The sequence below is a fragment of the Eschrichtius robustus genome, chromosome 8, assembly GCF_028021215.1.
Source record: "Eschrichtius robustus isolate mEscRob2 chromosome 8, mEscRob2.pri, whole genome shotgun sequence".
In the NCBI taxonomy this organism is placed as follows: Eukaryota; Metazoa; Chordata; class Mammalia; order Artiodactyla; family Eschrichtiidae; genus Eschrichtius; species Eschrichtius robustus.
Window position 1 is genome coordinate 124097463 of NC_090831.1, and position 15998 is coordinate 124113460.

At 39.7% G+C, this 15998-nt stretch overlaps 1 protein-coding gene across 1 annotated transcript; it reads left to right on the forward strand.

Moving 5' to 3' along the window:
• Positions 1-923: 923 nt before the first annotated feature.
• Positions 924-8884, forward strand: LOC137768624 (GTPase IMAP family member 2-like). Its single transcript, XM_068550171.1, has 4 exons — positions 924-1037; positions 5641-5701; positions 6595-6630; positions 7893-8884. Exons 3-4 carry the CDS (start codon positions 6603-6605, stop codon positions 8882-8884), a joined length of 1020 nt encoding a protein of 339 aa, XP_068406272.1. The 5' UTR covers positions 924-1037; positions 5641-5701; positions 6595-6602.
• Positions 8885-15998: the final 7114 nt, after the last annotated feature.

Genomic DNA, 15998 nt, shown 5'->3' on the forward strand with positions numbered 1-15998 from the left:
AATAGAAGCCAGCGATAACTTAGATGAGAAAGATTAGTCCCAAATATGCAAAGAAGGTTCAATATCAGGAAATATTTTCATATAATTTAATGTATTATAAAGCTGTGGAGCAACATAATCCAATGATCACCTTAGTGTTGGAAGGTAATTTGGTAAAATTCAGCATCTAATAACTGGTTACTTTTTAAAAATAATAAAAATTTCCATCTCAACCTCAAAGCCCACACCTTATTTAACTGGAAGCATTGAGGTATTGCCACAAAAGTTAGAAACAAGTTAAGGAGGCCTACTATATTGGGATTGTTGAACATTCTTCTGGATACTAGCCACAATAAACTAACAGTGGACAAAATTGGATGGTTTTTTTCAAAACTCCAAGAGGAAGAGGTAAAATGATCATTTTCGGCCACATAAAGAACTTCTACAAATCAGTATCAGAAAGATTAACAACAGAATTTAAAAATGAGTAACAAACATATGAGAGGATAATAAAAAAAGACATAGTTCTTTAACATATGAAAAATAACTCGACCACATTCATGTTGAATAATGCATATAAAAAATCACATGAATACAAGTTTTCATTGATCAGATTGGCAGATAAAATCATGAACAAGGATATGGGGAAATTAACAAAATGCTGGTGTAACTAGTTTGGTTAAAATTTTTATTGTGGACAATCCAGTAATATCTATCAAAATTACAAATGCCTCTACCAATTGTCTAGCAATTCCATTTCTAGGAATCTATTCAGGTGATCCAATCATCTATTGCTATATAACAAATCACTCCAAAACTCAGTGGCAAAAAACAGCAGTTTTATTATGCTCATGATTTTGTGCGTCAGGAAGTCGAGCAGAGCACAGAAGTTTTCCCCTGCCTCTTCTTCATGCAGACTGGGGCTTCAGTTGGTGGGGACCTGGGCCTAGCTCCACACCTCTGTGCCTCCCTGCTGGTCAACTGTGTTCCTTGATTCCTCCCTGTTGCATCTTTTGGGGCTGGAATGTTCCAGATGGCTTCTTCACACCTTCACCAAGGTGAGCACTTTCCTCCTGGTGGTTTTGATTCCTGAGTTCACAATAGTAATGTAAAGTCAGAGGAATTTAAAGGGATTATTGTCACCTTTGTCCACTGAGAGAGGAAGCAGATCAAAGAGCAGTCACTGTTTCTACTGAGTGGGGGTGACTTTGTGTGGGAATGAACTGGTGAAGGCGTGGGTAGAACAGTCCACACTTGAGGTATGTCCATGTCCAATTCCAAGGAGCTGACAACTATCTTTACATCATGGTACGAGATGTTCCAGAAGGAGATGATTGTGAGCCATCATTTGAAACCATAGACAAAGCAATGTGATGGAAGAAAACTTGAAATAGACATCTCTTTGGGTTCCCTTGCTTGCACATATACCTCTTTTTTGTAATGTAACACTGCTGGTAATTGCATCTTTTAGTGGAATGCTTCTGTTGATGTCTTTTGTTTGATGTAAAATGTCTTTAAAACTTTTTAAATTAAAATTTTAGCCATTAGGGATTTCCCTGGTGGTCCAGTGGGTAGGACTCCGCAGTCTCAATACAGGGGTCCTGGCTTCGATCCCTGGTTGGGGAGGTAGATCCCTCATGCATGCTGCCACTAAGAGTTCGCATGCCGCAGCTAAAAAGCCCGCATGCCGCAACTGAGACTCAGTGCAGCCTAAATAAATATTTTAAAACTTTTTTAGCCATTAATCTTTACAGTTATTCCATGAGATGACCCTTCTTACAACTCTGAGCATCCTTTGGAACTAGGTCTTCGGCAGCTAGTTCTTTGCAATGTAAAGCTAACAGTTCCTCACACTTTTCAGCAGACAAGTCGCTCAATCCAGCCTCTTTGAAAAGATCCAGGTTGGGTCTTTTGTTGTTTGTTTGTTGGGGTTTATTTGTTTGTTCACTGAGTTTTTGTTTTGCACCCATCACTTTGGTGAAACTTTGAAAGTCAGGCGTCCATCGTTCCTTCCCTGCTTCACCAGTTCACCCCACACACTTTCACCTCCACTGAACAGCCATTGTGACTGGTCTTTGATTTCCCTCCACCCTCCACCAAACCTCTTTTCTTTTTCTCTTCTTCTCTTTTTAAATCGAAGGAGAGTTGATTTACGACATTATATTAGTCTCAGGTGTAGAACATAGTGATCCAAAATTTTTACAGATTATATGCCATTTAAAGTTATTATAAAATACTGGTTATAGTTCCTGTGCTGTACATCATGTCCTTGTATCTTGTTTATTTTATACCTAGTAGTTTGTACCTCTTAATCTCCTTCCCCTATCTTGTCCCTCCCCCTGCTCTTCTCCCCTCTGGTAACCACCTGTTTGTTACCTGCATCTCTTTTAGATTCTACATATAATTGAAAACATACAGTGTTTGTCTTTCTCTGACTGACTGACTTCACTTAACATAATACTCTCAGGTCCATCCATGTTGCTGCAAATGGCAGCATTCTTTTTTATGGCTGGGTAATATTCCATTGTGTATATACACCACATCTTCTTTCTCCATCATCTGTGGATGGACACTTAGGTTGCTTCCATATCTTCACTATTGTAAATAATGCTGCTAGGAACACTGGGATGCATGTATCTTTTCAAGCATCAAACCTCTCCTAAGCAACTCTAATCAGTACATAAACATGTTTTAAATTACGTATTTGTCTTCTTTTAATTTGTGAGTGTAACTTGAATTCATAATGTATATTTAACCTTTCATGGAATGATGCGGAGAAGATGATTCCAACAATTAAAAACATAGCTAAGCAACATGGGCAGGAGACAGGATCCTGTCAGGAAGCAGCTGAGATAGGACCGCAGTTCACTCTACATCCTCTTTCCCAGCTTCACATGCAATGTGATCATTTTTACTAGTATGCACAGTCGGATTTGCTGTAATGGATTTGCAATTCAGATAATGAATTTGGGGTAAAACTGTTTATAGCAAATGTTCAAATTGTGGGAGTTTGGACGGTGAGGGACACCTATCAGTACCTGTAACTGAGTCTAGGATAAACCCAGACACCCACGGTAATCAAAGGGAAATGAAAAACTATTTTTAGAAATACTGGAAAAAGTAAATTGTCTGGCTATAAAACGAATTTATTAAAATTTATTTTATTCCTCCATACAAAATAGAAGCCCTTCAGAAAACAGGGTGAAAGGGGAAATTATGACAGAATAGCAACACAAAAACTTAAGTTCTAAGGAATAAACTTGGTAAGAAATATGTGTGCTCTACATAAAGAGAGACATAATATTCTAGTGAAAGACATAGAAACTGCCAGACATTTTCCCACAGTGTTGTAACACTTTACACTCTCACCAACAATGCAGATTCCTGATTGTTCCACATCCTCCCCTGCTGTCTATCTTTATTTTTTATTTTTAAAATGTTTATTTTTTTCCTCCAGCTTTATTGAGATACAGTTGACAATAAAACTGTAGATATTTAAAGTGTACAACTTGATGATTTGACATAGGTACATTTTGTGAAATGATGATCACAATCGGGTTAATTACCACATCTATCACCTCCCATAGTTACCTTATTTGTGTATGGGGTGAGAATGATTAAGACCTGCTGTCTTAGCAAATTTCAAATATACACGGCAGCATTATAGTCGCCAGGCTGTACATTAAATACCCACAACTTATTTATCTCATAACTGAAGGCTTTTACCCTTTGACCAGCATCTCCCCAAACCTCCAACCCCTGGTAATCAATCACCATTATACTCTCTGTTTCCATGAGTTCCACTTTTTCTTTTTAGATTCCACTTATAAGTGAGTTTATACAGCATTTGTCTTTCTCTCAGTTAATTCACGTAGCATATGCCTTAAGTTTCATCCATGTCTTTGCAAATAACAGGATTTCCTTCTTTCTCATGGCTGAATAATATCCCATTACATACAGCTTAGACATATTTATCCATTCATCCATTAATGGACACGGATTTTTTTCCCATATCGTGACTAGTGAATAATGCTGCAGTGAACACGGGAGTGCAGGTATCACCTCAAGATTCTGATTTTGTTTTCTTTGGATGCATACCCAGAGGACAGATTGCTGGATCATGCAGTAGTTCTATTTTTAATTTTTTTAGGAACCTCCATACTGTCCTCCATAGTAGCTATACCGATTTACATTCCCACCACCATGTGAATTCTCCGCATCCTCACAAACACTTCTCTCCTGTCTTTGTGATGATAGCCATCCTAACAGGTGTGAGGTGATATCTCATCGTGGTTTTGATTTGCATTCCCCTGATAATTAGTGATGTTGAGCACCTTTTCATGTACTTGTTGGCTATTTGTATGTCTTCTTAGAAACGATATCTATTCAGGGGCTTTGCCCATTTTTTAATTGAGTTATTTGTCAGGATACTTAACCAATAACTTTCTTTTATAAACCAAAAATATTTTGGTTATTCAAAAGAGCAATATTTTAAGCTTTTATTCTAAAAAAATGTTTTTATATAGGTACTTTAGTGAATTTTACATGTGATTTAGAAAATTGATGGGCTTTGAATTTGATATTGCATTATATGTTTTCATATAAAACAATAAGAAATAGGTCCGTTAGTACTTTGACACAGAATGGTTTGTTTTTAGGAAGAGATTACTGATATTAAGTAGAAGACTGCATAGCAAAGGATGTGGAAGAATGCAAAACAGTGATAATAGTTAGTGTGTGACAAAGCAGTGGTGTCCACCCGTGTCCCGGGACTCCACTGCGTTTCCCAACCTCTCTTATAATGAGGTCGGGACCTGTGATTTTTTCTCATCAGTGGTTGGGAGAGAAAGCAAAGTGCATCACTACTAATCTGGGATATTTAAAGGCTATCTAAGTCCCACATTTTCCCTGCCCCTGCTGTGGTGAACGTCATATAAATAAGGGAATACAAGCATTTGAGTGATTTCAGCTTTAACCCCTTGGGTCATTCTTCCTGAATGTAGAGACTCAGATTATTATTGTAGACACTGCCTAGATCATTGCTTCCCAGGGGTGCCTCCCTGACATTGCAGAGCTGGGCAGGAAGGAAAAGCAGGGAAACCACGAGTGAGTTATTTCCAAATGCGCTGATGGACATGACTGTTACAGTCAGACAGACATGGGCTTCTCCCGGGTTCCCCTTTCTGTACCCTCCCCGCTCTGCACAGTGCCCTGTCCTGTGCCCCTCACACCCACGCTCTTTCTGCCCCCCAGCCCAGCGGCACTTGCCTTTAGGACAGTCACTGCTGTGGTGTGGATGAGGTGTCGTTCCTCCTGGGGGGAGTTGAGGGGTGTTCATTCAGGCAAACCTGTAACTGTGGGGACGCAGCCCGGGTGGGAAGCAAGCAAATCTACCAGCATCCCTGGCGCCCCTTTTTTTCCTGTCCAGTTTAAATGATTCAAACATTGGCTTTCTTCACTATTGAGAAAAGACAGTTCACATGACAACAAATTACTCGTTAAGTGTTGCCATTTTAACTGTTTATTTTTAACAAGAGAATTTCAGACACAGGCATGTGCTGGGGCTCGCTTGCAGTGGGGAAGCTCGGTGAAGATTCAAGAGAGGAAGAAGAAGCGGATTAGATATTCATGGTTTTTTGTTTTTTGTTTTTTCTCTTCAAGCTGAACTGGCAAGTCACAGGTTTGAACAGGGAGGCTTCTGTTTCTTTCAACAGTAACTCAGGTAAGCCCACACTCACGAAAGTTCTGCAGTGTTGATTTCTAGCTCCCAGGTTATGCTTGAAAAAGAAAATTTTTTAAACAAATTTGCCCTATTTTCAGGGAAACAATTTAGAGTGATGGCATTTGGCTTAAGTGAAGCCAGTTTACAGGACCTGTAAACTTCATGGAATTTAGATTACCCATTACTGGCAAAGAGAGCTTCCTCTGCATAGAGCCAATAAAAAAGTGCTAACTGGGAAGAATTTGGTCATTAACGCATGCATTTTCTCTGCCTTGTCGCTTGGTACAGGCTGCCAGTTTTAAGTTACTTCTCTCTGTGTAGGAAAAGGAACTAAATGGCAAGGCTTCTTCATGGAAAGAGGAAAATTCAAGTAATTAACGGATCAAATGAAGTGTATTTCTGGTTTAAAGGACAGTGTACTTTTCTGGAGTCGTGTTCTTAATTCATTGAGCCTCTCAGCAAGGACTCAGCGTGGAGGGAGGGGTTGGGTGAGGTGGGGAAGGAGCGAAGGAAAGAGCAGTCTGAACCTGGGACCCAAGGCAGACCTAGAAAGGACGCAGAGGGAAGGGAAGGTGTGTGGCCACGGAAAGCAAGAGTGGGCAGGGAGGTCCTGCAGGGAGGAGGGAAAGTGGAGGAGAGGTGGGCATGGAGATAAGAAGAAGTAGGTGGGGCGACAAGCGAAACCCATTTTCTGACTCACTGGGTTGACTCTGAACAAGTGACTAAATTTCTCTGTAAAATAGAGATAGTACTTCTTTCCACCCACCTCCTCAGCTTTTTGTAGACAAATGAGGCATGGTTGTGAACGTGCTCTAGAAATATAAGGTTCTGTCATGAGTCGTAGCTCAAAAATGATAGTTTTTTAATTGGTCTCTGGTCTCTCTGTCCCTCAGGAACTGCCATGGGCCAAAAGGAATGCAGTCACTCTGGTAAGAAAGTGACTTCCTGTGTGTGCCTGTTTTACCCATTCTGTGCCTATTTTGCATAAAAATCATGGTATCCTCTTGAAGCAAAGTATAAGCGAGCAGCAGTTTCTTCACTAGAGAGAATCATTTCACAATGCTCATTTCAGTATTTTCCTGGTCCAACCATTTCACTGGTGGTCGGGACCACACCTCTGCCCAGCCACGGTCAGAGGAGACATCTCTGGCCCTGGAACAGTCAGGTTACTTTCCCCACCTGGAGATGGAACCCACAGTCTTGGCTACAAGTCTCTCATCTCCAGAAAATTTGCCTTTTACAGGGCCAGAACTGGGTGATATAGGCAAGTTTTGAATGACAATGTATGTTTCTAATTCTAACTCACCTCCAAGTATGTTTTTCTTGGAGCCAACATGGCAATGCCCTGCAGACTTAGAGAAATTTAGAGTTTTAAAAACCATTATTTTATTTGATAATAGAGTTAGCTTCTATTTCATAAATACAATATATTGTGAGAGTATCTTTTCCCAGACTTTTCCTTATCATTAAAAATATACCATTGGCTTGATCAGTGTGGTAATAACAAAGTAAGGTCTTCCCTGGTGAAGCAGTGGTTAAGAATCCGCCTGCCAATGCAGGAGACAAGGGTTCGAGCCCTGGTCAGGGAAGATCACACATGCCGCAGAGCAACTAAGCCTGTGTGCCACAACAACTGAGCCGGTGCTCCTGAGCCCACGTGCCACAACTACTGAGCCCGTGTGCCACAACTGCTGAGCCCCTGCTCACCGCAACTAGAGAAAGCCCACGCGCAGCAACCAAGACCCATCGCAGTCAAAAAAAAAAAAAAGTAAGCTTGCTTTTTTTTCACATTTAATTAGTTTTTTTAAAAAATTGAAATATAGTTGATTTACAATGTTTTGTTAGTTTCAAGTATACAACAAAGTGATTCAGTTATACACACACACGCACATATATATGAATAGAATTTTAGATTCCTTTCCATTGTAGGTTATTACAAGATATTGAGTGTAGTTCCCTGTGCTATACAGTAGGTCCTTGTCGGTTATCTATTTTATATATAGTAGTGTGTATATTTTAATCCCAAACTCCTAATTTATCCCTCCCCTGCCTGTTTCCCTTTTGGTAGCTGTAAGTTTGTTTTCTATGTCTGTGAGTCTATACCTGTTTTGTAAATGAGTTCATTTGTATCGTTTTTTTTAGATTCCATATATAAGCGATATCATATGGTATTTGTCTTTTTTCTTCTAAGTAAACTTGCTCTTAGCAGGACCATATACAAAGAGCCAACAAGCTCAACATGCCAGAGGATCGGAGCTGAGAGTCATTCTGGTGGGCAAAACCGGAACCGGCAAAAGTGCTACAGGGAACAGCATCCTGGGGAAGCAAGCATTTGAGTCCAGGCTGAGTGCCCAGCCCTTGACGAAGACCTGCAGTAAAAGTCGGGGAAGCTGGGGAGACAGAGAGATGGTTGTTATTGACACACCAGACATGTTTTCTGGGAAGGACCCTTCCGATTCCCTGTACAAAGAGGTACACAGGTGCTACTTACTCTCCGCACCAGGACCCCACGTGCTGCTCCTGGTGACACAGCTGGGCCGATTCACCACCGAGGACCAGCGGGCTGTGCAGAGGGTGAAGGAGATCTTTGGAGAGGATGCCATGAGGCACACAATTGTCCTCTTCACCCGCAAGGAAGACCTCAAGGGAGGCTCCCTGATGGATTACATCCATGGCTCAGATAACAAAGCCCTAAGCGAGCTGGTGGCTGCTTGTGGGGGGCGAGTGTGTGCCTTTAATAACCGTGCTAAAGGGAGCAGTCGGGATGACCAAGTGAAGGAGCTAATGGCCTTGACTGAGAGCCTAGTGATGGCGAAAAGGGGTGACCACTACAGCAATAGCTTGTACAGCCTAGTAACAGGGTCTGAATGTGGAACTGTGCAGTCAGAGGAGAGATTACAGGATTTCAAAGAGAGCTTTATAAAGTACATGGAAATTCAGAGACATTCAACCATGGTCAAAGCCCTAATCCTAATAGTGATGTGTATTTTATTGTGTATTCAGGTGTTTGTCGGATTGCAAACTCTGTTATTTTGTGTATTGCACGGAATGTGCAATTTCTTTTACTGCTTACTGTTTAGCACGTGCAATTTATTCTGTAGCTTACTGTTAATTATACCCCAAAATTTAATGATAATTTTTAGAAAGACCATTAGACTGGAATGCAAGACTCCTATATTATAGTTACAATCAGTGGTTCTTTATCCACTGTCATTTAGTGAGTGAATCACACACTGTACCTCCCCTGTAAAATACAGTGCCTGACAGCACTAAACGTTTGAGATTCTGTGAAGTGCTTAAGTCTTAACATCATTCTATTTGTTAGGGAACCAAATGATTTTAAAAGTTACTGTTTGTTTTGAAATATATCTTTTGAAAGTTGTAAACATAAAATTCCTCTCGTTTGCAAATCTCTAAAGTCAGTTTTATGTTCCTAAAAACTCCTTTTCTTCATTATACTATTACTATTTCTACTGAATATAACAAAAATAACAATAAAATTTCTACTGGGTGCAGTAAAATAACAAGTAAGCTGTAAAGTTCCTGAGATCATATGTCTTTAAGTCTGTGCTATGGTTTTACCCTCAGAAGATGGTAAGTGAACACGTGGCTCATTTCTGTAACACAACTAATTCATGCTCAACAATCACACACGGACACACTCACACATCAATAGTCTGTTTTATGTGCATCAAATTTGCTTAACATTGAAAGAGGCTCAGCCAGATTTTATCCCTGGTACCCATTCCCAGTTAGCATTGAAACACACACAGAGGCTTATGCTTCAGACAAGATGATGGACTGAATATTTTTGGGCATCATCCTGTTAAATGCAACTAGAATTTTTTAAAATAAACACAAGCTTTATGACTGATGAGCTCACTAGAAAATTAGGAAAACTCCAAGAAGGAAGCAGACAATACACATAAAAAGGATGTGGAGCTAAAAGGGGAGTTGAGAGCCATGAGGACAGGCAAACCCAGAAGGCAGGGTTGACCTACAGACAAACGCCTGCATCAATCCCGAGATGAAGAAACTCAGCCTTGGGTTGTTGGTAAAGTCAGAGAGCTGATTCTGAGGTCTCCGATCCCCAGACCCAAACCTATATTAAACCTTCCCTAATATTATAAATTCTAATGTTATAAATTAATATTTAAAGTCTTTTTTAACCAAATGTGCTGTTTTTTAATTTCTTCTTATGCTCATTTTTGTATGCTGTGCTTTTCAAGGAATTTTTCCATTATACTTAAGTAGTTGAATTTATTTGCAGAAACATAAAATATTTTATCATCCCTTTAATATGTACAAGAACTAACATCTTACAGAAAACCCAGATGAACTTTTTGTCCAATCCAATACTTGTTCCTCTTTGAATTCTGATATTGGCAATTTATGATTATTTCTTTTTGTTTCATCAGCCTGGCTAGAGGTTTAATTTTATAAATTTTACAAAAATCTAACTTTGATTTTCTCCTTTAGATTTTCTATGTTCCATTTCATTGAGCATTTTTTAAAATATCTTTTGCACAGCAGAAGTTTTTAATTTCAAAGAAGTTTAACTTATCAATTGTTTCTTCCATGCTTTTAGTGTTGTACCTAAAAAGTTGTCACCAAACGCATAGTCACCTAGATTTTCTCCAATGTTATCTTTAGGCATTTTATAGGTTTTCATTTTACATTTATATCTATGATTTATTTTGAATTGATTCTTGTGAAGTGTATAAGGTCTGTGACTAGATTCATTTTGTTTTGCATGTGGGTGTCCAGCATCATTTACTGAAAGTCTGTGCTTTTAGACAGACTCACAGTCATAGAAAATAAACTACTGGATACAGTGGGGAGAGGGAAGGGGGGTGCAAAATAGGGTTATGGGATTAAGAGATACAAACTGTTATGAAGCAGATAGATAAGCAACAAGGATATATTATACAGCAACGGGAATTACAGCCATCATTTTGTAACAACCTTAAATGGAGTATAATCTATAAAAATACTGAATCACCCTGCTGTACACCTGAAACTAATATAATATTGTAAATCAAGTATACTTCAATTTAAAAAGTAAAAATAAATAAAAAATTTAAAAAGACTATGCTTCCTCCATTAAATTATTTGCTCCTTTGTCAAAGATCAGTTACATTTAAAATAGCTATAGCTATGGTTGGATTTACATCTACATTTACCGTCTTGCTCCTGCTTTCTATTTACCCCATATTTTCATTGTTCCTCTTTTTTTCATTTTTGCGTGTTGAACTTTTCAAAATTATTTCATTTTCTCTCCTCTTTTGACCTTTTTTTTTTTTTTAGTGGTTGCTCTAGAAACGAAAGTATTTATCTGTAACGTATTATTCTCTTCCTTGAATTAAGAGTGGACCACTTCAAAGAGGATATAAGAATCTTATGAAAGTGTACTTGCATCTAGCCCCTACCTTACCTTTGTGATATTGTTGTCATTTTTTGCTTCTTCATATGTTAGAAACTCACAATAAGTTATTATTTTGCTTTAGTCAATTTCACTTTTTAAGAAACTAAGCAATAATCAAAATAGTAGTCTTCTCGTATTTCCCACATATTTAAAATTTCCAGAAACCTTTATTCTTTCCTGTTGATCCAAGTTTCTATCTGGTATTCTCCTTCAGCCCAAAGAATTTCTTTAACATTTCTTGTAGCTCAAGTCCTAGTGGGACAAATTCTCTCTAGTTTTCTATCTTAAAATGTCTTTTTTTGGCTTCCCTGGTGGCGCAGTGGTTGAGAATCTGCCTGCCAATGCAGGGGACACGGGTTCGAGCCCTGGTCTGGGGAGATCCCACATGCCGCAGAGCAACTGGGCCCGTGAGCCACAACTACTGAGCCTGCGTGTCTGGAGCCTGTGCTCCGCAACAAGAGAGGCCGCGATAGTGAGAGGCCCGCGCACCGCGATGAAGAGTGGCCCCCACTTGCCGCAACTAGAGAAAGCCCTCGCACAGAAACGAAGACCCAACACAGCCAAAAATAAATTTAAAAAAAAAAAAAATGTCTTTTTTCAATCTTCATTCTTGGAGGGTAGTTTTGCTGGGCCGATCTTTTTTCTTTTTCTTCAGCATTTTAAATATATTCCAATATTTTCTGGTTTGCATTATTTCTGATAAGAAAGCAGCCATTTTTCTTATGTTGTTCCCCTGTGAGTAATGTGAATTTTCCCCTCCCCTTGTTGATTTTAAATTATTCTCTCTCTCTCTCTTTTTTTTTCTTTTGGTTTTCAGTAGTTTGACTATAAAGTGCCTGGATTTTGCTTTTCTTTGTATTTCCCACATAAACTGAAGATTTTTGGATTTATGAGTTGAAGTTTTTCATCAAACTTAAGAATTTTTGGTCATTATATCTTCAATACTTTTCCCTTCCAGTTCAGTCTTCTTTTCTCCTTCTTGGATTCTAATTACATTAGACTGCTTGATACTATCCCACTGATCATTAGTGCTGTTTGTTTCTTTTTTCTATTTTCCTTTTATGCTTTAGTCTCAATAATTTCTCATGACCTGTCTTAAAGTTCATAGATCCTTTCTTCAATGTCCAATATGCTATGAGGTCCATCCAATAAAGGTGTTTTTTTTAACATCTTTATTGGAGTATAATTGCTTTACAATGTTGTGTTAGTTTCTGCTGTATAACAAAGTGATCAGCTATACATATACATATATCCCCATATTCAATAAAGGTTTTATTTTCCAGATATTTTATGTTCTAGTTCCAGAATTAATACTTTTGAGTTTATATTTCTCTCATGAAATTCTTCAACTCTTAACCCGTTATATCTATTTTTCTATAAATTCTTTAACACTTTTATGATAGCTATTTTAAAGTCCTAAGTTCCAATGAATGAGTCATCTGTGGTTCTGCTTCTAATGTTTAATCTTTTGATTATAAGCCATATTTTCCTAACTCTTCATATGTCACATAAATTTATGTTGCAGACAATAAAACTGAAGTCTAAAGCTTATGTTTCCCCAGGTTTGGTTTATTTTATGGATAGTGCAAGTTCATTTATCTGTCTAGTGATTACACTGATCACATCATTGGCTCCAATGCTTGAGTTGAAATGAGAATGAGCCACCATTGAATCAATTAAGTTCACTTCAGATTCATACTACACATAACAATCTCTTATCTAAGCAACATTTTATCTAATCAACATTTGAACTGAGAAAGGTGTAAGGCTCCAATTTTAAATGGCTTTACTTCACTAGCAGGGCCTAATGAGATAGAATAATTTCTCATTATTTTCTTGACCCTTCTCCATTGTTGCTTTCTTAGGAAAAAATATTGTGATGAGAACGGGAGGAGTTTTCCAGATAGACAATTTAGCGTTGCCTTTAGGACCATACAGATTCCAATCTATTTAGATAACCCACATTGCTGTCAAATGATCATCTGACTTCTCCTCCACTCTGCAAAATCTGTCTGTGACAAGCCAGCACCTCCAAATATTTATATCCAGGCCAAGTACTTACCGCAGGTATAGAAGGCTCCCCAGCTCTCTCCTCACCTATAAAGGGCTCTTTTATATCTAGAATTCAGTTCCTCGGTGCTTCCTTGCTTCCACCATTCTTTGACATGGAGAAGTATATTTTCCTTCTGTCCAATTTTTGTTGTCAATGTGGAAGCTGAGGGCTTTTAAACCTTTCTCCAACTTAACCAGAAGCAAAAAAGTCCCCCATTCTAATGGATTCTTTTTCTTTTTCAGACTTTCTGCAGTTTGTCTTTAATAACAACACACTTTTCAGCTAGCATTCCACTTTTCAAATATTTGTACTGCTTTCCCCTTGATGGTTCCAGAATTATAAGGACTTTGGTGTTCTATTCTCAGTCCTTTTTTCTTCATATCCTACACATTTAATCTGAGTGTTTTTCCCCATTCATTTGCTGTTTTCTGGCATGCTGGTATTACATCACATAAACCCCCAAGTCCTTTATCTTGGTCTTTTATTAACTGAAACTCATCCTAGGTTCTCATACAAGTCTAGGTTTGTGAGAACGTTTGCATCTCTCTCACTCAGAACTTTTATTTTATTTCTTTCACTCCAGTGTCCCATTGTACATAACATTGGAGTATGAAACACACAACATCTTAACTTCCGATTTGGCTTATAAACTTCCATCTCTTTTTATGTTATGCTATCAAACTAGGAAGCTTGCCCTGGTGCTTGTCCTATGAAACTGAATCCTGGATGACACCTACCTCACTGGTACTTCTAACAAGTAAACCTTGGTGGCCACAACCTCTCTCTCTCCCACAAAAAAAGAAAGTAGGATCTACATGACACTAAAATAGTCCTTCTAAATGCTGGTGCATAGTGGGGCCAATGTCTTTCAGATAATCAATATTTGATTGAAGATGTATTTCCCTATAATCTCCTCTCCTGAGATGATATTTGAATAGTGCTTATTCCTTTGTAGCCCTGGGGATGCTGATAGTTGAGCTCTTGCCATATCTAGAAAAGGCAGGGAGACATCAGGGATGAAGAATGATCCCAGAAGGTTTGAACTTCTTATTATTCTGTTCTGAAGGTCTGTTCAGGAAGGATGTTTTCCTTCTGTGTCATTTTTACTGGATTTATAAGGATAGAGAAGAAAACGATATACATGCAAGTCTGAAAGGAGAAGAAGGAAGTGTGGAAATAGGGAGGAGAGGAAGCAGGAGCCCTGGATGGTTCTGAGACCCAGGAGTCTCAGGGCCTTGGCCTTGGATAGGTTTCCAAAACCGATGGCAAATTGGTGAATAACAGGGGACCAAGCCCAGAGACAATGGCAAATAACCAAAAGCTAATCAGAATGCAGAGGAAAACGGAGACAGACAGTTACTTTGGGGCAGGAAGGCGATCCCAGAAAGCACTAGTAGGGCTGTGGGAATGTGAGACAGGGAAGGGAAAGGAGCCGCCCCAGGTTGTGTTGTTGAGCATGTTACCACTGTAGACAATGGTGAGGGGGTTCCCACCACAGACAACTGGGTCTCCATCCTGCCGGGGACCACAGCAGTTAGTCCAGAATATACCTCAGAGTTATCCCACTTGGTGGGCAGTGCACAATTTAATAAGCAAGGAAACTGGGGTATTTATCCCCTAACTTCTCACTGTCACAGATTGAGGTCTGCTCCTGGGGACCTTAGCTCTCTGATGACTTCAGGCTGCTCCGTGCACTAGCCAAGCATCCTCTCGTAACCAGGTAAATCCTCAGGCAGAGAGTCACAACTGCTTGAAGGAAGACACCACATGCGTGCATGAGAACACTGAATGGCAAGGAGATGTCAAAGAGGCACTGAAAGCATCTTCATGAAAGGTACAGGTTGGGTGTCAAAGACTTAGTCAAGACTGGTCTATGTGGCCTGGACTAGGGTGCAGCCAGTGAGGAGACATATGCACCTCAGTCCTAAGGAAGTACTCACTCCCAGGGCCATTCACCTGTAGGGTTGGCACTTGAGAGACCTTGGCAGTGAGTGCCTCCTTCAACTTTGTGCCCTGGACACCAAACTTGCCTCACACTAGTCCTGGCCCTGCTGATCTAGTGGGAGAATGAGAGACTCCTGGCTTCAACGATGCTGAATGGAAACAATGGGAGCGTCAGTCACTCGAGAGATTCTGTACCTGAAATAAAGAATGGAAAATAGTGGAAGCTGGGTCTCTTTCCTACCTGAAAAAATGGGCTGGAAAGAAAGAGATGAAAAAGCAGGCCCCAGTCAGTAGAATAGGGCTCAGGACAGCCCTCCTTCCCACACACAGGGACAGTCAACTCCAGAAAGCTTGAGTTAGGTTGGTGACCTGACCAGTCCTAGGGCCAGTCCTTTTGTAGCCTGTTCACCACACCATTGGCTCTTTTGCTGACCTCACTCTCACGGCCCTCTTGAGAGAAGACAGAATAACTAGAATTGCTGATACCAACACAGATGACCAGACTAAGCCTCCTCGTAAGGCTAATTTAGGAATTGTGTAAAGGTATCCATCCTCAACATACCGGCTGGCTTCAAGTCCTTCAGTAGCTGAGACTTCCTTTCTCAGATAAAACTCTGCTTCTGGATTTTTCTGACAGAATGGACCCCAGAGGAGCACTGGCCACATGGGTATCCAGTCAATGGACAGCTGTTGAGAAAAGCTACCATGTTCTTTGTTCTGGGGCAGGAGGCTCTCTGGACTTATTTGATATGGGGAAAAAATGCTACAGGGTAAAAAGTCATTGAAGATTAGATCACTAAACAGTTCTAGAAGGAGAGTCAGGCCTCGGGGTCCTATAACACCCTTCCCTTCCTCAGGTATGACAAGATATTTGG

What these genes read in the sequence shown, in the direction of transcription:
- LOC137768624 (XM_068550171.1), top strand. Translation starts at nt 6,603, where the DNA reads ATGGGCCAAAAGGAATGCAGTCACTCTG. An exon ending in AAAGGAATGCAGTCACTCTG is followed by an intron (nt 6,631 to 7,892) that starts GTAAGAAAGTGA and finishes TTTTCTTCTAAG; the next exon opens with TAAACTTGCTCTTAGCAGGA.